Source organism: Dermacentor variabilis, unplaced genomic scaffold, assembly GCF_050947875.1.
Source record: "Dermacentor variabilis isolate Ectoservices unplaced genomic scaffold, ASM5094787v1 scaffold_14, whole genome shotgun sequence".
Taxonomy (NCBI): domain Eukaryota; kingdom Metazoa; phylum Arthropoda; class Arachnida; order Ixodida; family Ixodidae; genus Dermacentor; species Dermacentor variabilis.
This window is the reverse complement of record NW_027460302.1, coordinates 6,893,342-6,912,056: the sequence shown is the minus strand read 5'-3', so window position 1 is coordinate 6,912,056 and position 18,715 is coordinate 6,893,342. Positions and strand designations below refer to the sequence as shown.

Here is an 18,715-nt window from a genome sequence, read left to right as displayed (position 1 = left end):
CAGGAGCACGCAGTGCCAGGCTGCAAGAGCTCATCTGGTCCCAAAACCCAGCTGCTGCCTGGCTACTCCATTTACCTGGCAATCCCTTAGCCGACCCCGGTGCGCTGCTCTCGGACAAGGATGAATTCCAGCCCTGGGCCTTCCATTGGTTGTCCGGGACCAGACAGTGCCAGGCCTGCCCTGTCATTCGTTCCTAGGCCTCCTGTGACCCGTCCGCCCATGCCACACTTATCCCTGCCATCATCGTGAAGCGGAATCTACCAACAGCAGACCGATGTGCACAGGGTGAACGCTCACAAACATTATTTATCGCGGCGTGAGATTATATTCTGTGGGACTTCAGTGGTTGATTTTGAGTGATATTAGGCAAGTGTTTAGTACTTGCATGTTTTTCTAGTGCTTCTCTCGCTCATTCTTGTATTAAAACAGTCACTAAAAATGCAAATGGCCTCGTTCTTCTCGGCAACGAAGGTTTCGCCTCCATTACCGTGATTTTTGAGCTATCCCTCACAATGTAGAACTTGACAGAAATTTTCAATTTATTGAACAAATATTATTTAAAGTCAAGCAAAAGGTTATCTGTGGATTCAGCACACTAAAAGTACGAAACATATTTAACCATCAAACATTACTGTCCTCTACTTGTTGGGGAAACACTTACGCAACCCATATAAACTCATTGCAAAGCCTACGGAACCAGGCTGTTATGATAATTATTTTTAGCGCATACAACCACAATGCCACATCTTTTACAAACTAATCACAACCTTTCAATTGCAAAACTTGTTAAACAAAACTTTGATACCCTTTTGTTCTGCCAAATCAATTTCACTTGATGCGATAGCTTGATAAGCTAATCTTCGCTAATAAATACCAATGTTACCAGGTTTGCAACAGACAGAAACTTGCTTTTACCCAAAATACGTACTAGTTATGGTAAGCAGAGCTTGTATTTCTCCTATGTCGCTTTCTGGAACACACTAGCATTAGATATAAAAACATAACATTCACAAAACTAAGAAACAACTACTAAAAGAGTATATTCTTTCAAAGCTGATGCTTAGTTTACACTCAGAACAATTCTTTCATGTGCCTTCATTTAGTTTTCATTGTGATACCATTATGTTGTTGTTTGACGTCCTTGTTATGCATATATATTGTAGTCTGCCAATGATGCACATCATGTCATTGGTACTGTTAATTTGTTAGTGTATAACGAGATTATGTTAGTCTTCTTTAGTGCGCTTATTATTTATGCACATTAACTTCTTTAATTACACTGTTTATGCTAAAAAACCTGTAATTGTTCCTTGCTCGCAACTTGTTGCAACTGCTGTAATCTGTGCTTTATTATGTTTAGTTTAGAAAGAAGGTCGCATTGCAGTTTTTTATTCTGAGTTGTTCTGAATTGCTTGTTTAATAAAGAATCTTAATAATATTTGGGGTTTTACGTGCCAAAACCACTTTCCGATTATGAGGCACGCCGTAGTGGAGGACTCCGGAAATTTTTACCACCTGGGGTTCTTTAACGTGCACCTAAATCTAAGTACACGGGTGTTTTCGCATTTCGCCCCCATCGAAATGCGGCCGCCGTGGCCGGGATTCGATCCCGCGACCTCGTGCTCAGCAGCCCAACACCATAGCCACTGAGCAACCACGGCGGGTTAATAAAGAATCTTGTCACCAAGTCTCGTAGTTATCGGAGCAGTAGAAAGGAAGAAAATAAATTTTTTTCACAAATTGGTGGCGTGCATTTCCCGTCGAATGCGACTCTGAACGCTGTTTTTCCAGACGCGGCCGCAGTGGGCAAGAAACGAAACACAAAGTGAATGCCCAGGTTAGGAAGTTTGTTTTTCACGCTTTTTTGGCACGGAGGACCTTCTATCGAGAGTACACCGGAGCACTAAGGAATAGCAAAAAAAGAAAGGCATATTTTTTGCCGCGGCAACTGCAGAGTGGCTGGGAAACTGAAACCGAAAATCCGATTGGCGGAAACGTGCCACGTGACCCCGCAGCACTGTTTTCGCACCGTTCAGTATCTCTCTCGCTTTGGATGCATTCTGTGCTGGTTGTAGGCGTCTTTTTTTTCCTCCTACGACTGTTGGAATGTGCGGGTGGTTGATGGCTGGACAGAAAATGCCCGTAACGAAGTCGTCTACATGGAGAAGCTTGGGAAAGCGTAAACGCACCGCAACAGTGAGAGGCCTAAAGAGCACTGGGCTCCGCACTTGCAGGCGCTCCGCCTGCAAGTGCGGAGCGCCTGCCTGGGCATTCGCAAGACCTGCCGCCGGCGATCAAAGCGAACTCTTCAGGCTCCGTTGATGGTTCGTCATCTGTGGAAACTACTGGTCCTGCCAAAGGTAATGAGTGCCAATTGACAACATTTGAAAGGAAGGTTGCGCTACTTTGACAGTGTCCCGATTCTGACGACAAGACGGAAGAAACGGCGGAGCTGAGCAGGTACCGTCTCGTGAAAGTTACAGCAATCAAGGCGTTAGTAACATCACTTCTGTGTCCGCGTTGTCATGGAAATTCGTTACATTTACAAGAAACCGTGGTGGGTGTGAATCTTGAATTTGTCGTGATGTGTAGCAGATGTGGGGAAGTCAAGAAGGCTCCACCTGTGAAGTCTAGTGGCCAGCCTGAGCTTTCAATTCGTCTCATGGTTGCAAGCCGTAACTGTGGCATGAACTACAGAAGCATGGCAAACTTTTTTGCGGGCATGGTTCCTATGCACCACAAGACATACCAAACAGTAGCAGAGAAGGTGCACAGAGCTGCTATGGAAGCAGCAGGCAATGTGATGCGTGAAACCGGGGCTGCTGTGAGGGCAATCAACTCCATTGCTGCCCCCACTGATCTTTTGGATGTGTGTGTAAGCTATGACGGAACTTGGCATAAACGTGGCCATACTTCGAACATTGGTCTCGGCATAGCTATTGAGCTAGAAACGGGCTTGGTGCTGGATTTTTCTGTGCAGTGCAACTATAGTCATGGCTGCAACTACGGTCCAAATGAAGGCGAGGATGGACATGAAGATTGGAAAAAAGTTTACAGTGAGGTCTGCCTGAAGAATTTCGCTGGCTCATCTAATGCCATTGAGGTTCAAGCTGCAGGCACAATATTCAGTCACTCTAAGGAGCGTCACAACATGCAATATACCACAGTGCTCTGTGATGGCAATAGCAAATCATTCCTGCATGTCTCCAGCCACAAGCTATATGATAAAGAGATTCTGAAAGAGGACTGTATAAACCATGTTGCAAAACGAGTGTACGCTGGAATTGAGAAACGAAAGAAAACGACGAAAGGTCTAGGAGGCAAGGGGAAGCTGACACACAGTGTTGTAAAAAAACTCACTGCTTGCTGTGCATGTGCCCTGAAAGACAAAGCTCCAGATGTAAAAAAAAAATGCAACGAGGAGTATTTGCGACGCTTTTTCACTCCTACTCAACAGTCCCACGACATGACGCTTGCCCAGTTGGTGAGCACTCTTGGTGTCCCTACAATCGGCACAGAGCCCTAGTTGCAGCGGACAAGTCATCAGGGCCAAGATCCCATCGTCCAGCTTTCAGCAGAGACGTTGCCAAAGAGCTGGTGCCTCTCTACAACAGGCTCAGTAAGCCAGAGCTTCTTGCACTATGTTTAAGGATGCAGACACAGAATGCAAACGAGTACTTCAATGCTCTTGTATGGAAAAGGCGCCCAAAGACAGAATTTGCATCACTGAGAACAGTGGAGACTGCAGCAGACCTGGCTGTGCTAGAATTCAATGAAGGCGCACGTGGCATCAAGAGAGTTCTTGACAAGCTGGAACTTGAACATGGAGTCCAGACGAATAAGCACGTTTGGGAAGCAACAAAGCAAGCCATTTCACGAGCGCAGGCAACAGCGATGGATAGCTCTAAAGCTGAAAAAAAGACGCCTTGAAGCGATTGCCGCAGAGCAGCGTCGTGTTGAAGAGGAGTGCCCAGCATATGCAGCAGGGCACTTTGAATGAATGAATGAATGTTTGGTTTTTATTGGCGCAAGGGCCAGGTATGGCCAAAGAGCGCCAAGCCAGTGTTGATGAATTCGCAATGTAGTTATGAGTTCAATGAGGTTGATGTGGCGTGGCTGTAAAGGGGCCTTAAAAATAGTCGCTCTAGAGTGCGTAAAACCTATCTGTTATAAGATTATGTCGATGATAATGGCATGGTCTATGAGTAATAGAATCCATCGTGAGAGAATGATGCACTATAAAAGATATGTGAGATGGTAAAATTACCTGGAGCACTACTGCCTCGCCAGAGCCCTTGAAACACAAGGGCCTGGAGGCATGTGCTATACAGTATGACTGTCACAGCGGCATCCTCTCAAGAGAGGAAGCGCTACGAATGTATGGGACTAATAACGTGTAGGACAACATCTCTGAGGAAACCTAGGCTAGGACAGTCTTTGTATTAAAAAGCGGTTCTGGACTGAGAAACATTACAGGATGAAGAGGAATGTGTTGACGGTATGCTAAGGAAAAATGTCTCCTTCTCTCAGATTCGGCTTTCCGACACTCCAGGAGGACGTGGAGCACGGTCAGCCTCTCCCCACATCTGCCACAGGTTGGAGGGTCATTTCCGGTGAGTAAAAAGTTATGGGTGCCAAATGTGTGTCCTATTCTAAGACGACAGAATAGGACATCTGTCCGGCGTGATTTTATTGCAGAAGGCCAGAACCCTAATTGTGGCTTTATTACATGCAGCTTATTATTTGTTTCCCTGTCCCACAAGCGTTGCCAGTAGTTTCACAGTTTCCTGCACAAGAAGGGCCTCAGATCTGTAACAGGGACAGATCTGTAACAGGGACTGCTGCGGTAGGATGAACAGAATATGAGGCAATTGATGTGGCCATCTGGTCCGCCAGAACGTTACCTTCGATGCCCCTAGGACCCGGCACCCAGCATATGATGACATGCTGGTTACATATATACGCTTTACATAGGACGGAATATAGTTCATTGATTATTGGATTTTTGTGCTTACAAAATGACATCAAAGCCTTCACAGCGCTTTGGGAGTCCGTACATATAACAGATTTTTTTAGTTTTGTTTTCCTTATATGCTTTACAGCCGACAGTAGTGCGTAGGCCTCAGCCGTAAAGATGCTTGTTTCCGGATGCAGTACATCGGATTCTGAGAAGGATGGGCCGACGGCTGCACATGACACCCCCTCGCGTGACTTCGATGCGTCTGTGTAGAACTCCATGCAGGAGTGTTTGTATTGGAGTTCCCGGAAATGCATTTGGATTTCAATCTCTGGAGCGTGTTTTGTAACTTGCATGAAAGATATATCGCATTGCATCATCTGCCACTCCCAAGGAGGCAGCAGCTTAACTGGAGGCATTAGGCGATGTTTGAGGATGGGGACATTCATTTCAACACTAAGCTCCCTCACACGAAGTGAGAAAGGCTGTCTTACAGAGGAACGATTACGAAAGAGTGTATCATATGTCATATCGTTAAGGGTATTAAAACACGGATGTTCAGGATTAGAGTGGATTTTCAAGAAATATGTTTGGCTGATGTATGTTCTGTGGAGATGGAGTGACCACTCATTTGATTCGACATACAAACTTTCAATGGGACTTGTTCTGAAAGCGCCAGTGGCCAATCGAATTTCTAAATGGTGAACCGGATCTAGCATCTTTAGCGCGCTCGGGGCTGCAGAATGATAAATCACGGCACCGTAGTCCAATCGTGATCGAATGAGGCTTTTGTTAAGATTCATCAAACATTTTCTGTCGCTGCCCCATGTTGTATGGGATAAAATTTTCAGTAAATTCATTGTTTTTAAGCATTTCACCTTGAGATACTTTATGTGTGGAATAAATGTTAGTTTAGAGTCAAGTAGGATACCTAAGAACTTGTGCTCTTTGTTCACAGGGATTTGCTGGCCATACATTTCGATATTGGGATCTGCAACGAGGCCTCTCTTTCTTGTGAAAAGCACACAAGAACTTTTGTTCGGGTTCACTTTAAATCCGTTTTCGTCTGCCTATTTAGATACTTTGTTCAAGCCCTGTTGTACTTGCCTCTCACACACTGCAAGGTTGCAGGATTTGAAGCCTATTTGTATATCATCTATGTAAACAGAATAAAAAATGGCTCGCGGTAATGAAGCAAATGGCTCGCGGTAATGAAGGTAATGAAGGTGTTCATTTTCACGATAAAGAGTGTGCAGCTAAGCACACCTTGAGTTACACCATTTTCTTGTATAAAAGGTCACGACAATACATCGCCGACTTTCGCACGGAAGGTACGTTTGGACAGATAGCTTTCTATTATGTTGAGCATATTTCCACGGATGCCCATCCCCGACAAGTCTCACAAGATCCTGTATCACCACGTAGTGTCGTACGCCTTCTCCATATCGAGGAATATCGATAAGAAGAACTGTTTATGTACAAATGCATCGTGGATATTTGCTTCAATGCGTACAAGATGATCAGCTGTGGACCGCCCTTCTCTGAAGCCACACTGATAGGGATCAAGCATATTGTTCAGTTCAAGGAAATGTATTAGTCTACGATTAATCATTTCTTCAAATAGCTTACAAAGACAACTTGTAAGAGCTATCGGGCGATAACTTGCCGCCAAGGAAGGGTCTTTACCCAGCTTCAAGATGGGAATAACAATAGCTTCCTTCCATGAGGATGGGAGGTATCCGGCAGCCCAGATAGAGTTGAAAAGTGCCAGAAGTGTCATTTGTTTGTCTTCGTGTAAGTTCTTAATCATGTCATAGATGATTCTATCAGCTCCCGGTGCAGAGCTTCTACATGTGCTCAATGCAGCTTTAAGCTTGTCAATGTTAAAAGGACGGTTATATGGTTCATCCGGACAGCATTTACGATCAAGTGTCTTAAGTTCAGCTAAGTGTTTATATTTGAGGAATGATTTTGTGTAATGTGTGGAGCTTGATATATGTTCGAAGTGTTCGCCCAGAGTGTTTGCCTGGCCCTCCAAGGTAGTCCCTTGGTCGTCCACTAAGGGCAGAGGGTGAATTTGTTGCCCCTTTATCTTTCTTACACCATTCCAAACTTTACATTCTTGAGTGTAGGATGTGATGCATGAGAGAAACCTCTTCCAGCTAGTTCTCCTTGCCTGTCTCCACGTGCGCCTCCCTTGTGACTTTGTCAGTTTAAATTCTATGAGGTTTTCTGCAGTCGGGGAGCGACGCAGCAAACCCCACGCTTTGTTTTGTTTCTTTCATGCCAGTCTGCACTGTTCATTCCACCAGGGTACCCGTCTTTTATAAGAGAGGCCTTGTGTTTGGGGAATGAACTTTTCAGCTGCGTCGATTATAAAACAAGTAAAATATGCTACTGCATTGTCTATGTTAAAATCAGTGATAAGATCTCGTGATAAGTAAGTTGCTTCCTTAAAATCATTCCATTCGGCGGAGGCTAGTTTCCACCGGGGTGTGTGTAGGGGGCATTCATGTTGAGGCATTGAATTTAACATTACAGGAAAGTGGTCACTTCCATAGGGATTTTTTATTACACGCCATTGCAAGTCTGGGAAAAATTGAAGCCGAGCCAATAGACAGGTCTATTGATGAATATGAATGATTATGAATATTATAATAAGTTGGCTCCTTGTTGAAGAGGCATGCACCGGAGTTCACAAGAAAATTTTCAATGAAACGGCCTCTCGCGTCACATCGCAAGTCTCCCCACATGGTGTGGTGGGCATTAAAATCGCCTGCGAGTATGTAAGGGTCCGGAAGCTGGTCAATTAGGCTATAAAAAATCACTTTTTTCCAGATGAAAATTAGGGGGTATGTATAAGCAACATACAGTGATCAATTTATTAAAAAGAATTGCCCGAATCGACACTGCCTGACAGGGCGTCTGAAGGGCGGCGACCTGGTGACAAGCTACCGACTTGTCTACAACTATTGCTAATCTGCCAGACGAGGTATTCGCCTCGTTGCGGTCTTTATGGTAGATGGCGTACTGACAAAGAAAGTTTGTTTGTGTGCATTTAAGATGTGTCTCCTGAACACACAGCACCTTTGGGTAATGTTTGTGTAAGAGTTCGTTAATGTCATCGAGGTTGTGTGATAAGACCTCTAACGTTCCAGTGTATTATTTGTGTAGCCATATTGTTCGTGTTTTTATGCTGTGTGTCAAGAGGAGTCAAGTCAGAGGAATGACTTACGGAGCCTTTTCAGGCCCCGTGATTATGGTACGAGTTTTGTCTTTTTTGGAGCGGTCGCGAGACTCGCACCGCTCCCGAGGTGCTAGATGCGCCTTCTGGCTCGGGGTTGTGTCCATCGACTCTTGGGAGCCGCTGGACTTCCGCTCACATGAGCGGGGTGTTTTCCCTTTAGGCCTTGCCTCGAAAAGCAGGGCCTTGGAGGCCACCAACCCAGAGGTCGATGGGCCCTCCTTCGGGGACGGCACAGCAGCGCTGGCTGCTGACGCCAGGGGGGCTGGTGGCAAGGCCGCAACCACACTCGTTGTGGGCTGGGCCGGAGCCGGAGTCTGCTGCGATGTTGCCCCCTTGCGCACTGCACCAGCATACCCTGAGGTATGGAAAAAGGAAACACGTTTCCGCGATTCTTGAAATGAGATGTTTTCTTTGATTTTCATTGTTATTATGTCTTTTTCTTTTTTCCACGAGGGGCAGGTTCGAGAGTATGCTGCGTGTCCACCATCACAGTTGGGACAGTGGGGTGTGCCATTACAGTTGTTGGATTCGTGACCGTGTTCGCCACACCTTGCACAGGTCAGTCGGCCACGGCAGCTTTGCGAACCATGGCCATATCTCTGGCACTTGAAGCATCTTTGGGGGTTTGGGATGTAAGGCCGGACTCTAAGTTTGGTATATCCTGTTTCTAAGGTTTCTGGTAGAACGCTGGATGCAAAGGTGAGGATGAGATGTTTAGTTGGGATATCTTAGTTGTATCGCTTGATCTTTATTCTTTGCACCTGAATCACATTGTGTTCTTTCCAGCCCTCCAGGAGCTCTTCCTCGCTTAGGCTCAACAGATCTTCATCAGAGATGACTCCTTTAGACGTGTTCAGTGATCGGTGGGGGGTAACAGCGATTTTCACATTACGGAATGCTAAGAGACTGGAGAGTTTGCCATGTTGTAGAGTGTCGCAGACCTCAAGAAGAAGGTCGCCACTGTTCAGTTTCGTCACTTTGTAGCCAGCACCTAGTGTTTCAGTAAGGCATTTAGCTACGATGAAAGGTGAGATAGTTCTGACTGTCTTTTCAGGATCTTGACTGTGTATTACATGGTAGCGGGGGAAAGTTTCTTTGCGCTGGCTGAATAGTTGAGAAGTTTCTTCGGTGCGCCCTCTTTTTGAAAGAGGACGATCAGAAAGGGAGGGGAATGACGTGTTAGCCATGCAGAATTCATTTATTTCAGTAGCTGTGCCAGCTGCCCACCACTGATCCCAACAAGGGGACGCCACGAGTCTGGGAGGAAATGCAGACGCCAGCTGTACGTAGCCACTGTTACCTAATATAACATACCCAAAGTTGGATACATACACCAGGTTAACCCTTGCTGCCTAGAAATTTGAAAGTGAGAAGAAGTGATAAGAAGACAGGAAAGAAGAGATAGCGAGAGGGAAAGCAAAAGATTGAATAGAGGGACAGGAAAAGGCGACTGCCGATTTCCTCCAGGTGGGTCAGTCTGGAGGTGCCGTCTATGTGAAGCAGAGGCCAAAGAGGTGTGTTGCCTCCGTTGGGGGGCCTTAAAGGTCCAGACAACCAGCATCGGCTCAACCTCCAGGAAGCAGGGCACTTTGATTTTTTCTGATCATAAGAATAAATGCCATGCTCTGAAATAAAATCTTTGAACTGATTTTTCTCAGTTCGCACTTTTTGCAAAAAAAAAAAAGAGCTTTAGGAAAAGTATAATTTCTGAACTGCTTCACTAAATGCTGCTTCTAACGTTTTTTCCTGACTGAAACATTGTGAGGAACAAGATAAAGTACTTTTTCAGATGCCTAAATTTTTTCCAACATATAATATTTAGCAGATCTTTGACATGTAATGGCAGCGAAAAAAATAAACTTCATTTTCAGAATGATGGCATTTTTACAGAAATAACAAAAAATGTGCAACTGACCTTATCCTGCACTATAAACCATCTATAAGGTATCTAATCACAAATAATTTGTATATTTTCATTATATTGTAAACGATAGTTTTCCTAATTTTACACACAACTTTTTTCTCGTTGCGCTAGGGTGCTGATATTTGGAAGATATTCTAATGACAACAAGATCAACTACCTCTGAAAATTTCATGAAAATTGCTTGAGTGCTTCAAAAGTTGACCCTTCAGCCTAGCATCCCCCCTTAATAATCGAGAAATTGAGGTAAATGCAGGACATGATTAGGGACTCCCCCGGGGCATTCAAGCATTTGCCCGATGACGAAGGCATTCCTCAGTTAAATTCTGTCACTAGTACTCAACTACTCATTGCAAAAAACATCCTCGTATTGTATCGTATTGTATAAGAAGATGAAATAAAATGCTACTTCTCCAGTTCCATTTCATGCTCAGAAAAATGAACTCATTGAAATTACCCTTGCAATGACGTGGGCAGTTGAAAGGTTTCGTTTTCACTAGACTCTGTGCCGCCCATGCTATTGCGTTTCAGTACTTCCCTGATCGCGTAGTGCTGGTTTTGCTGGCTCGCGAAACTTGCACAAACTGCAAGTAGCAGAGAATTCAGCTTCCATGTGATGTCGCGGGATGCGCGAACGGTCTACACCACTTGACCAAGAAGCAGGTGCAGCGGCTAATCTGACACTCTGTCTTGGCTCAGTGCCGCTGTCTGTCGGGCGCCGTTTTACTCACCGACGGCACCAAAGCGCGGTAATGGCTTATGAAACGTCACCACTCCACCGGTTGAGTGCCGGGATATTTGAATTTTGAAAAAGGTATTCAGACCCTTCAGATACAACTTTCTCGTAAGCTAAGTCTCTTCTGGGCACCAAACAAGTGTTTTGAGGTTTCTGGAATGGCATTTAAACAGTCCAAGTCAACTTAGTATTTGCCTTTAGTGTCCCTTTAACATCCTGTAATCTTTATAACCACCACAATAAAAACGATTCTTATTGTGACTGCAGGAAACGAAAATGATGCACAGCCTCACAGGTAATGGCTCCAGATGCCACACCATTCGAAGCTAAGCAGTAAGGGCTCATTCAGAGACTGGTGCATATGACAGAGGAACAACATGCACAGGGAGACATCACTAACAGATGGCTAATTGTGTCATGAACAGAGCACACACAATTTCATCAAGTGTTCAGTTCTCCCTTTGATAACGCAGCAAGGAGTAAGAAGGGTAAATGAAACTGCTCATGAAACATGGGTAGCATGAGCCGGGTGAGCTCTCTGAGCCAGTTTTATGGAAGGTACAACAATGGAGTTTTTTTTTTAACTAGAGCAGGAGCTCCAGCTTTGAATGAAGCACCTTAAGGAGCACCACGAGAAATCTGCCCACACATGATCCCTGCTTATCACGATTGGACTGGCCTGCCAGGCCTGGAATCTGATAAGTTCAACCATATGTTCCATCAGATGCAGACACAGCTCAGGGTCTTAGCGGAGGGCAACCAGTTTGCCGACCCAACATAGTTGGCCAAGGCAGCAGATGGCCTCATGGAGTGTGCTTGGAGCTGGTTGCAGTACAGGCCAGCAAAAACTGACCAAGTGAGTACTGACTACTGGCTAGTTGATTTATGATGCAGCAAGTGCGCTGTGTGCCCGTTTATGCCTCACTTTGTCCCATTGTGCGCAGCAAGTTATTCATCAGCACCAGGCTTAGCCCCGCTCCTCTGGGACGGCAGCCATAAATATGCAGTCCTCGTGCCACCGAGACGAACGGCACAGTCTGGCCGTCCAGCCGTCCAGCAGTCGACATCTTGCCCCAAGGACAGCCATGCACTGCCAGAGAAATACCTGATGACCTCTGAACATCACTATTTATAAAAATCTTGCGCACTGGACAATAGGGGGAAGAAGGCAAGAAATAGCAAATACAGTTAAACCTCAATATAACAAAGCCGGTGAAATCGGCAATTTGCTTCGTTATGTTGAAATTTCGTTGTATTGAAATTCGACCTATTATGCAAATAAGTACGGTCACTGACCAATTTTTCTTACACCGAAAGGGGCTGCAGAATTCTCCTAATTATCGGGCAATCAAAAAAAGCAAACTTGAATGAGAAAATCACTCATTTTGATAAATTAGTGAGTTGGCGACGAATGATATGGTTTCATGCCACGCCCGTCGACGATATCTTCGCATCGGTGGTACGAATTAAGCGAAGCCAGCCACACTTTCGTGTGCACTCTGCTCCCATGACCGATAGCGTCGCCCACACTGGGACGGCACCATCAGGAAAAGCACCCGGAGTGGAAAGCGAATGCTTCGTCTGCCTCTCATTCTAACGGGTCACCGAAACTCCAGATTATGCAATCTCCAATACTAAATGCACGGGAAGACCACTTACATGGTGCCATACCATCTCAACATGATGCCCACACTTAACACATGTGGCAGATTACCTCTAAAGCAGGGTGTGCGGCTGCGTATGCGCTCAGCCATGCTTAAGCCACGCGCAGCCACGACCGAAATGCGTGCCAGCAATCGAGACACGCACCAACTTACTCCCCACTCCACCCACTCCGCCGCATCGAGCACGCCTGATACACTACCGCGAGCTTGCTTCCCTCCCTCTCTTTACCTCTGCTCGCGCAGAAAGAAGTCACTCGTGAAGTCATCTTTCTTTTCTCCCCCTCGCACACTTTCGCATGCACCTAAAGCCCTCAGTGCGTGGAGAGTGATAGGATCTTGTCGCACTTGGACTATATATGGAATATGATGTGGGTCCACTTCAGCGGTTGCTCTTGTCGCGCAGCACACCATTTGAGAGGTGCACTTGCAAGAAGCCGCTTGTAATTCAATCATTTGACAATCTGTGTCCGCGGAAGTTTCCATTTATTGTCTTGGCATTCCTTTGTGGCAGCAGTGAAATATCGTTATATTGAAATTGCATACAAACACACTTCATTATATTGAGGTACCAAATATGTGGGGACAAGATGTTATGAAAAGTGAAATACTTCGTTATATTGAGAATTTCGTTATATGGAGGTTTGACTGCACTTTTAAAAGGTTTGTAATGAGACCACTACATGCATACTTTAATGACAAGGATTAATTTTTAGACAAAGACACCTGCGGCAGCAAACTTGAAACTGACATGCAACACACTGCCTTTAGATTAGTGACTTTTTTTCAGCAACTTTACTGTCACCATGGTCTGAATAATTTTTTTCAAAGCTAGTTACCCTGTGGAATATGACGCCTTGTGCTGCCACAAGAGGGCGGCGCAGGTATCATCACCATTTCATTTCTTGTAGGTACACTTGGCAACCTTGAGCCACCACCCTATCTTTCAACACTTTTAAAAGATTTTTTTGAACAGAATAAATTTTTTTTAACTTGACAACATTTGTAAATTCGTAGAATGAGTTGCAATTTGTAAACGATGAAAAATTCGAGAGTGTTCGTGCATATGAATAAATTGCCACTGCAGCAGAGCAGGGGGCAGCTGGCTCACCACCGTGCTACAAGTCAATGCACCAGTTAGCCTCGACGTCTGTGATGTCGGCAGCATGGCCATTCCCACTACAATGCCAGAGAAATGGCAGATGCTTGAAAAGTTGGCATTTAGTGAACTTGTGCCCTTGCCCACTTCTACAGCAGTAAGACATGCCCTGTCGACCAGCCTCACTGGCCATTTACTTGAGCAAAGCCCCTTGAACTCACCACGCTGAGGTCAATCGTGTGGAGGCCGTTGCGGTTGAAGCACGCCCTCTGTACCTGGGGCCACGCTGCTGCTTGCCAGATGTCTCCGGCGACCAGTATACACGACAAGTCCGCCATGGGTGACAGTGCACTTTCGACAGCCAACTCCCGCAAATGTGGCCGCAACACCTCCAGCCCTGACAGCTGGCCACGCACCTCGCAACCTTGTAGCTGCAGCGTTCAAGCACATCCCTTTAGAATCAAGAGGCAGCCATGGGACTTCCTTACACTGTAACAATCTTGCCACACTTGCAGCATGCCTGGTTTCCACTGCCACGACCATCACTGGTGGTTCTCAACACCTCGCCACTGTTTCGGGTAATTCTGAATGCCAGTGGTGTTTGTTGGTACTGTGGCTCTCAACGCAACTTGCAATAATGATGCAATAAAACCCTAGGGATTCTTTCGGATTTCACAGGACCAAAACGCAAACAAAAAATATCTGATCTGGACTCCTGAGTAATTGCATGAAAGTTCAATGTGTAAATGCTAAGCAGCTGGTTTCCAAGCAAACAGTACTGCAAAGTGTACAATTTGGAGTCTGAATGGAGCCACTGTCATGAATTCAGGCAGACATGGAAACGCAACAAACCATTTAAGCCGTTTTTGATTTGTTATTGTTTGAAATTATGTTGACAGCGCATGGCATGCCACTAGGGTCTTGGCTGCCATCACATGACAACAACACCGAGGAATTGCACCTCTCTCGCCTAGCAACAGAAAAATCGTGCTTTCTGGTTCGTGTCCTGCTGCGCTCTTGTTATAGAAGGGATGCCATTTCGGAAGCTCACCCGGAGTGTACGGAGGCTCCGAAAAGGGGACAGGTCGAATGGCAGGCAGCTGGGGCGCACACTGCTGGCGCCCAGGCAGCCTGGCTCGGCCACCACATCGAGGTGCCGCAGCTGGGACACAAAGTCCAGCACATGGGCTAGGTCTCGCCGTTTGTCCTCTGAACCTGCACCAGAAACACCCTTACCTCAAACATGCAGTTCTACAGGGATAAGGAGAATAAAATTATTTCAGTTGAGTTAGTAAATTATGCTTCTGCAATACCAAGAACTGTGAAAAGAAACTTGGCAAGCCAGAAAAGAAAAAAAAAAAAGAATGCCGGTGTTGAGGGCACCTTCCCGCGCCAGTTCGTGCCTCATTAATTAATCGATAAAAGACTGACTGTATTGCACTGAAAAAGAGCCAAAGATCAAACTTGGCAAGTACAAAGAACTTTTACGGAACAAGAGCCAAACTGCAAAGAAATACTTACCACTCTGTTATGTCACGTTGACATACAAGTGCCAAGGTTTCAGAGCAAAATTTAAGAAATGAAACTCTCACCTTAATTGGAGAGAAGAAGAAGAAGAGCCGACCAGTGCGGACGGCTGAATATCGGCTCCCGCTTTGTTAAATGTTTTTGGCAGGTTCTTTGATCTGCCACGTTACACAATTGCATTATTCGACGCGGTTGGTCACAAGGAACCGGAGGACACCGAACTTTCACCGGTGGGTGCTTTTGTGACTTTTCTCCTAGCTGTTTTCTGGTGGACCACGCTGGCGCGCCGCTAAACCTAACACACTCAGCCTAACGGCAGAGTGGTGGCCGCTCGGCAAGACGCTCGCTCAAGACGCTCGGCGAGTCGCAGCGAGACGTGGTGTTATGGCCTCCAATCCAAGCGTGGCAATTGTTGAAGGCATGGATATTAGTCCAGAGGATGCGGAGTGCTCAGGCTGGGTAACAGCGCTGGGCAAAAAGAAGAAGACCGGGCCGGGCGAGCCAAGAATGCCGGGGCCCGAAGTGACGAAAAAAGGCGAGCCATGCGGCAGCCGCACTGCCGCACCACGGAGCGCGTTGAAGCGTATCGTGGATGCCTCGAGGCTCCCCAGATTACCGAGAGAGCAATTCGAGATCATCGTCTGACCTCGAGGGGGGCTGGACTTGAAGTTGGATTTGATACAACTCGCCCGGGCGCTGGCCATGGCGGCGGCCCTGGCACCGACGCAAGTGCGGGATGACACGGTGTGCCCCAATGGCATCCAGAACATCCTAGTTGTTTGCACGCCGCATGAAGCGAATGCGCGCGCCTACGCCATGATCCAGAGGATCCACACGAAGGTGGGCCCCTTCGACGTGGCAGCATACGTGCATACTCCCTGCAAGGGAGTGGTGCGGGGGGGGGGGGGTGGACCCCGAGATCAGCGACGCCGATCTAAAGGCGCTCATTGTCAACCACCGAAACCCCGAGGCATTAGAAGTACGAAGGATCAAGAAGACCCCCACGATCGTTGTGCTCTTTGAAGGACAAAGGGTGCCGAATCACGTGGTCTGCGGGACAGTCATGTTGCCTTGCGCCCTGTATCGCAGGCAAGTAGACGTTTGCTACATGTGTGGAGAGCTCGGCCATAGAGCAGACGTCTTCTGCCCTAACGGCGAAGACAAAAGGAAATGTCGCGGCTGTGGCATGGTTTCCCCACCAGAAGATCATCAGTGCGAACCAAAGTGCGCCATCTGTGGAGGCGCACACCCGATGGCCGACCGCAGGTGCAGCCAGCGCTTCCAGGTGCCGTACATCGTGCATCGGAGGCGGCGGCGCCGGCGGCGCACTCGGGAGGCGCAAGTGGCTGCTGGATCACGTGATGCCAGCGTGGCAGGCGTGGGCGTGGCCCCTTCCCGAAGCCTGTTGGCAATAAGAGGGCGCTCCCGATCCAGGGAGCACGCCGACAGCAGAGCGCGCTCCCGATCCAGCAGGCGCCCTGTCAGCAGAGCGCGCTCCCGTTTCAGGGGACGCTCGCGCTCCAGTGTTCGCATCCAGGAGAGGCCTACCTGGATGGACAAGGTCACGGAGAGACGACGACTGGAAAGAAGGTAACACATGGTACACTGCCAGAGCAGATGGAGGATCCGCGTCTTGCAGCTTTAAAGCAGAACGCACAGCTCAAGGCAGAAATGCGTAAGTTGAGGGCAGACCTCGAATTGATTTGTAAAGCACAGAACGGTCATGGCAGCACGTCGCCCGCACCAGCACTAAAACCAGTGCTGGGTCAGGCAAAGCGTAAGGCGCCCCCTCCCGAGTCGACCGAGGCTGTGGTGGTGCTGATGGAGGAGGCGTCCGTGTCAGCTTCCATGCCCACCACGACCATCGCAAAAGGATCGCTTGCGGAACTCCTCGATCAATTAGCAGAGGCGATTAAGACACAGTCTGAAGCTATCGAGCTGCAATTCGAGACCATCAAGAAACAGTCTGAGGCCATTGCTACCCTCAACCACAGAATGGGGATAATGGAGGCTAAACTTGATGTAAGCAGACTGAAGGTGGCCGGTAAGGTTAAGAAAGCACACCAGGATTCCGAGGCGTCGGGCAAGTGCACTGCGCTCAAGGGGATGCTAACTAAATAGAGACACGATGGCGGACAACACAGACAAATTATTTGTGTGGCAATGGAACTGCGCCAGCTTCAAGAGGCGCAAGGCCTCGCTACAACAGTTTGTGAAAGCACAAGCGGACAAACCCTTTGGAGATCCTTTGTCAGGAGGCGACCTTCTCGGGTTACCGCGTTGTCTCGACGAAAGAAGACCGTAGGAGAGGGGTAATCACGATGGGTAAGAAGGCACTTTCCTTCCAGGAGCATGAGATCACAATAGGCAGAGCTGATGCTAGCACTAGACTGGAGGTGCAGCTGGTTGAGATAATCTGTAGTGGCAGGATCAAACAGAGCATATTCGTCCTCAATGTGTACAGCTCTCCGACAGATCAGCGGCAGAGTTTTCGCGGACTCCTAGGCAGGGCAGTCGCCACAGTGGGTGACAGCTCTCTGATAGTGGCAGGGGACTTCAATGCCCCGCACATGGCCTGGGGTTATAATAGACAAACGGCGAAGGGAGTCAACTTAGTGAGCACGGCAGAAGACTGCGCGTTGACCCTAGTGGCAGACCCCCGCTTTCCCACGAGGATAGGCACCTCGGTTTTGTGGGACACGATGCCAGATCTGGCTTTTGTTAGAAACACAGACGCAGCCTGGACTAACTTGCAAGAAAATTTAGGGAGCGACCATCACATTGTAGCGTTATCAATCAGGATCAGAGCGGCCCCACTTAGTATATTTAAGTATGTTGATTGGGATCTCTTCTGAAAGATACAGGACGAATATGAGTCGGAGTACAGTGCACTGGAGATCTACTCGCACAGGTCAAGAGAGACGTTGAAAGGGCCACCAAGGAAATATCCACGGATTTTAAGACCCCCAGGATGAATGCGCGCCTGGCGCATCTCCTAGAAGCCAAGAGGTCTGTGCTGGAGAGGTGGAAAATGCAAAGGCTAGACTGCAGGCTGAGAAAGAAGATCGTGGAGTTTAATCGCAGCATAGAGGCACACTGTCTGGAGCTCAACAGACAACAATGGAACAAAGCCTAGAACGACAGAAAGCCGAGCTAGTTGGTAAGGATTCATTATGCAAATAAAAGTGAGGTGTGCAGACAGGACACAAGAGTAGAGAAGTGGACAACACGAACGCCGACTATCAACTGAAGGGAGCACTGAGGCGAAAAAAAGAAAGAAGACACAAAACTCATCTGCGCATGCTCAGGAATGGTAACACCACGTGTCAATCGGGTACACGTGCCGGTCTACGTGAGAGATAACTGTTAAGGCACTTAATCTCTTCCTTATGTAAAGTAATCGAAGGCTGACTCACGCACGCACTTCCACCATTATAGATATGCCATGCCTCTACTATAAGACGCGTATCTTCATTCTTATGCCTGTACAATATCGCGCATTCATCCAACTCTGGCGTGCAGTTACAATCTCGGCAATGTAGCGAAAGATTAGAAGGCGACCCACCG

General features: G+C 47.3%; 1 protein-coding gene across 5 annotated transcripts in view; it reads right to left on the bottom strand.

Moving 5' to 3' along the window:
- The window catches only part of LOC142567838 (nischarin-like), a 191,586-nt gene that overhangs the window by 104,011 nt on the left and 68,860 nt on the right, over positions 1–18,715 (bottom strand). For all 5 annotated transcript variants that reach the window (XM_075677991.1, XM_075677987.1, XM_075677989.1 and 2 more), the window contains 2 exons: positions 14,673–14,836; positions 13,843–14,052 (listed from right to left, as the gene is read on the bottom strand). In XM_075677991.1, the coding sequence (XP_075534106.1) occupies positions 13,843–14,052; positions 14,673–14,836 (374 nt within the window). The remainder of the gene's footprint in view (positions 1–13,842; positions 14,053–14,672; positions 14,837–18,715) is intronic.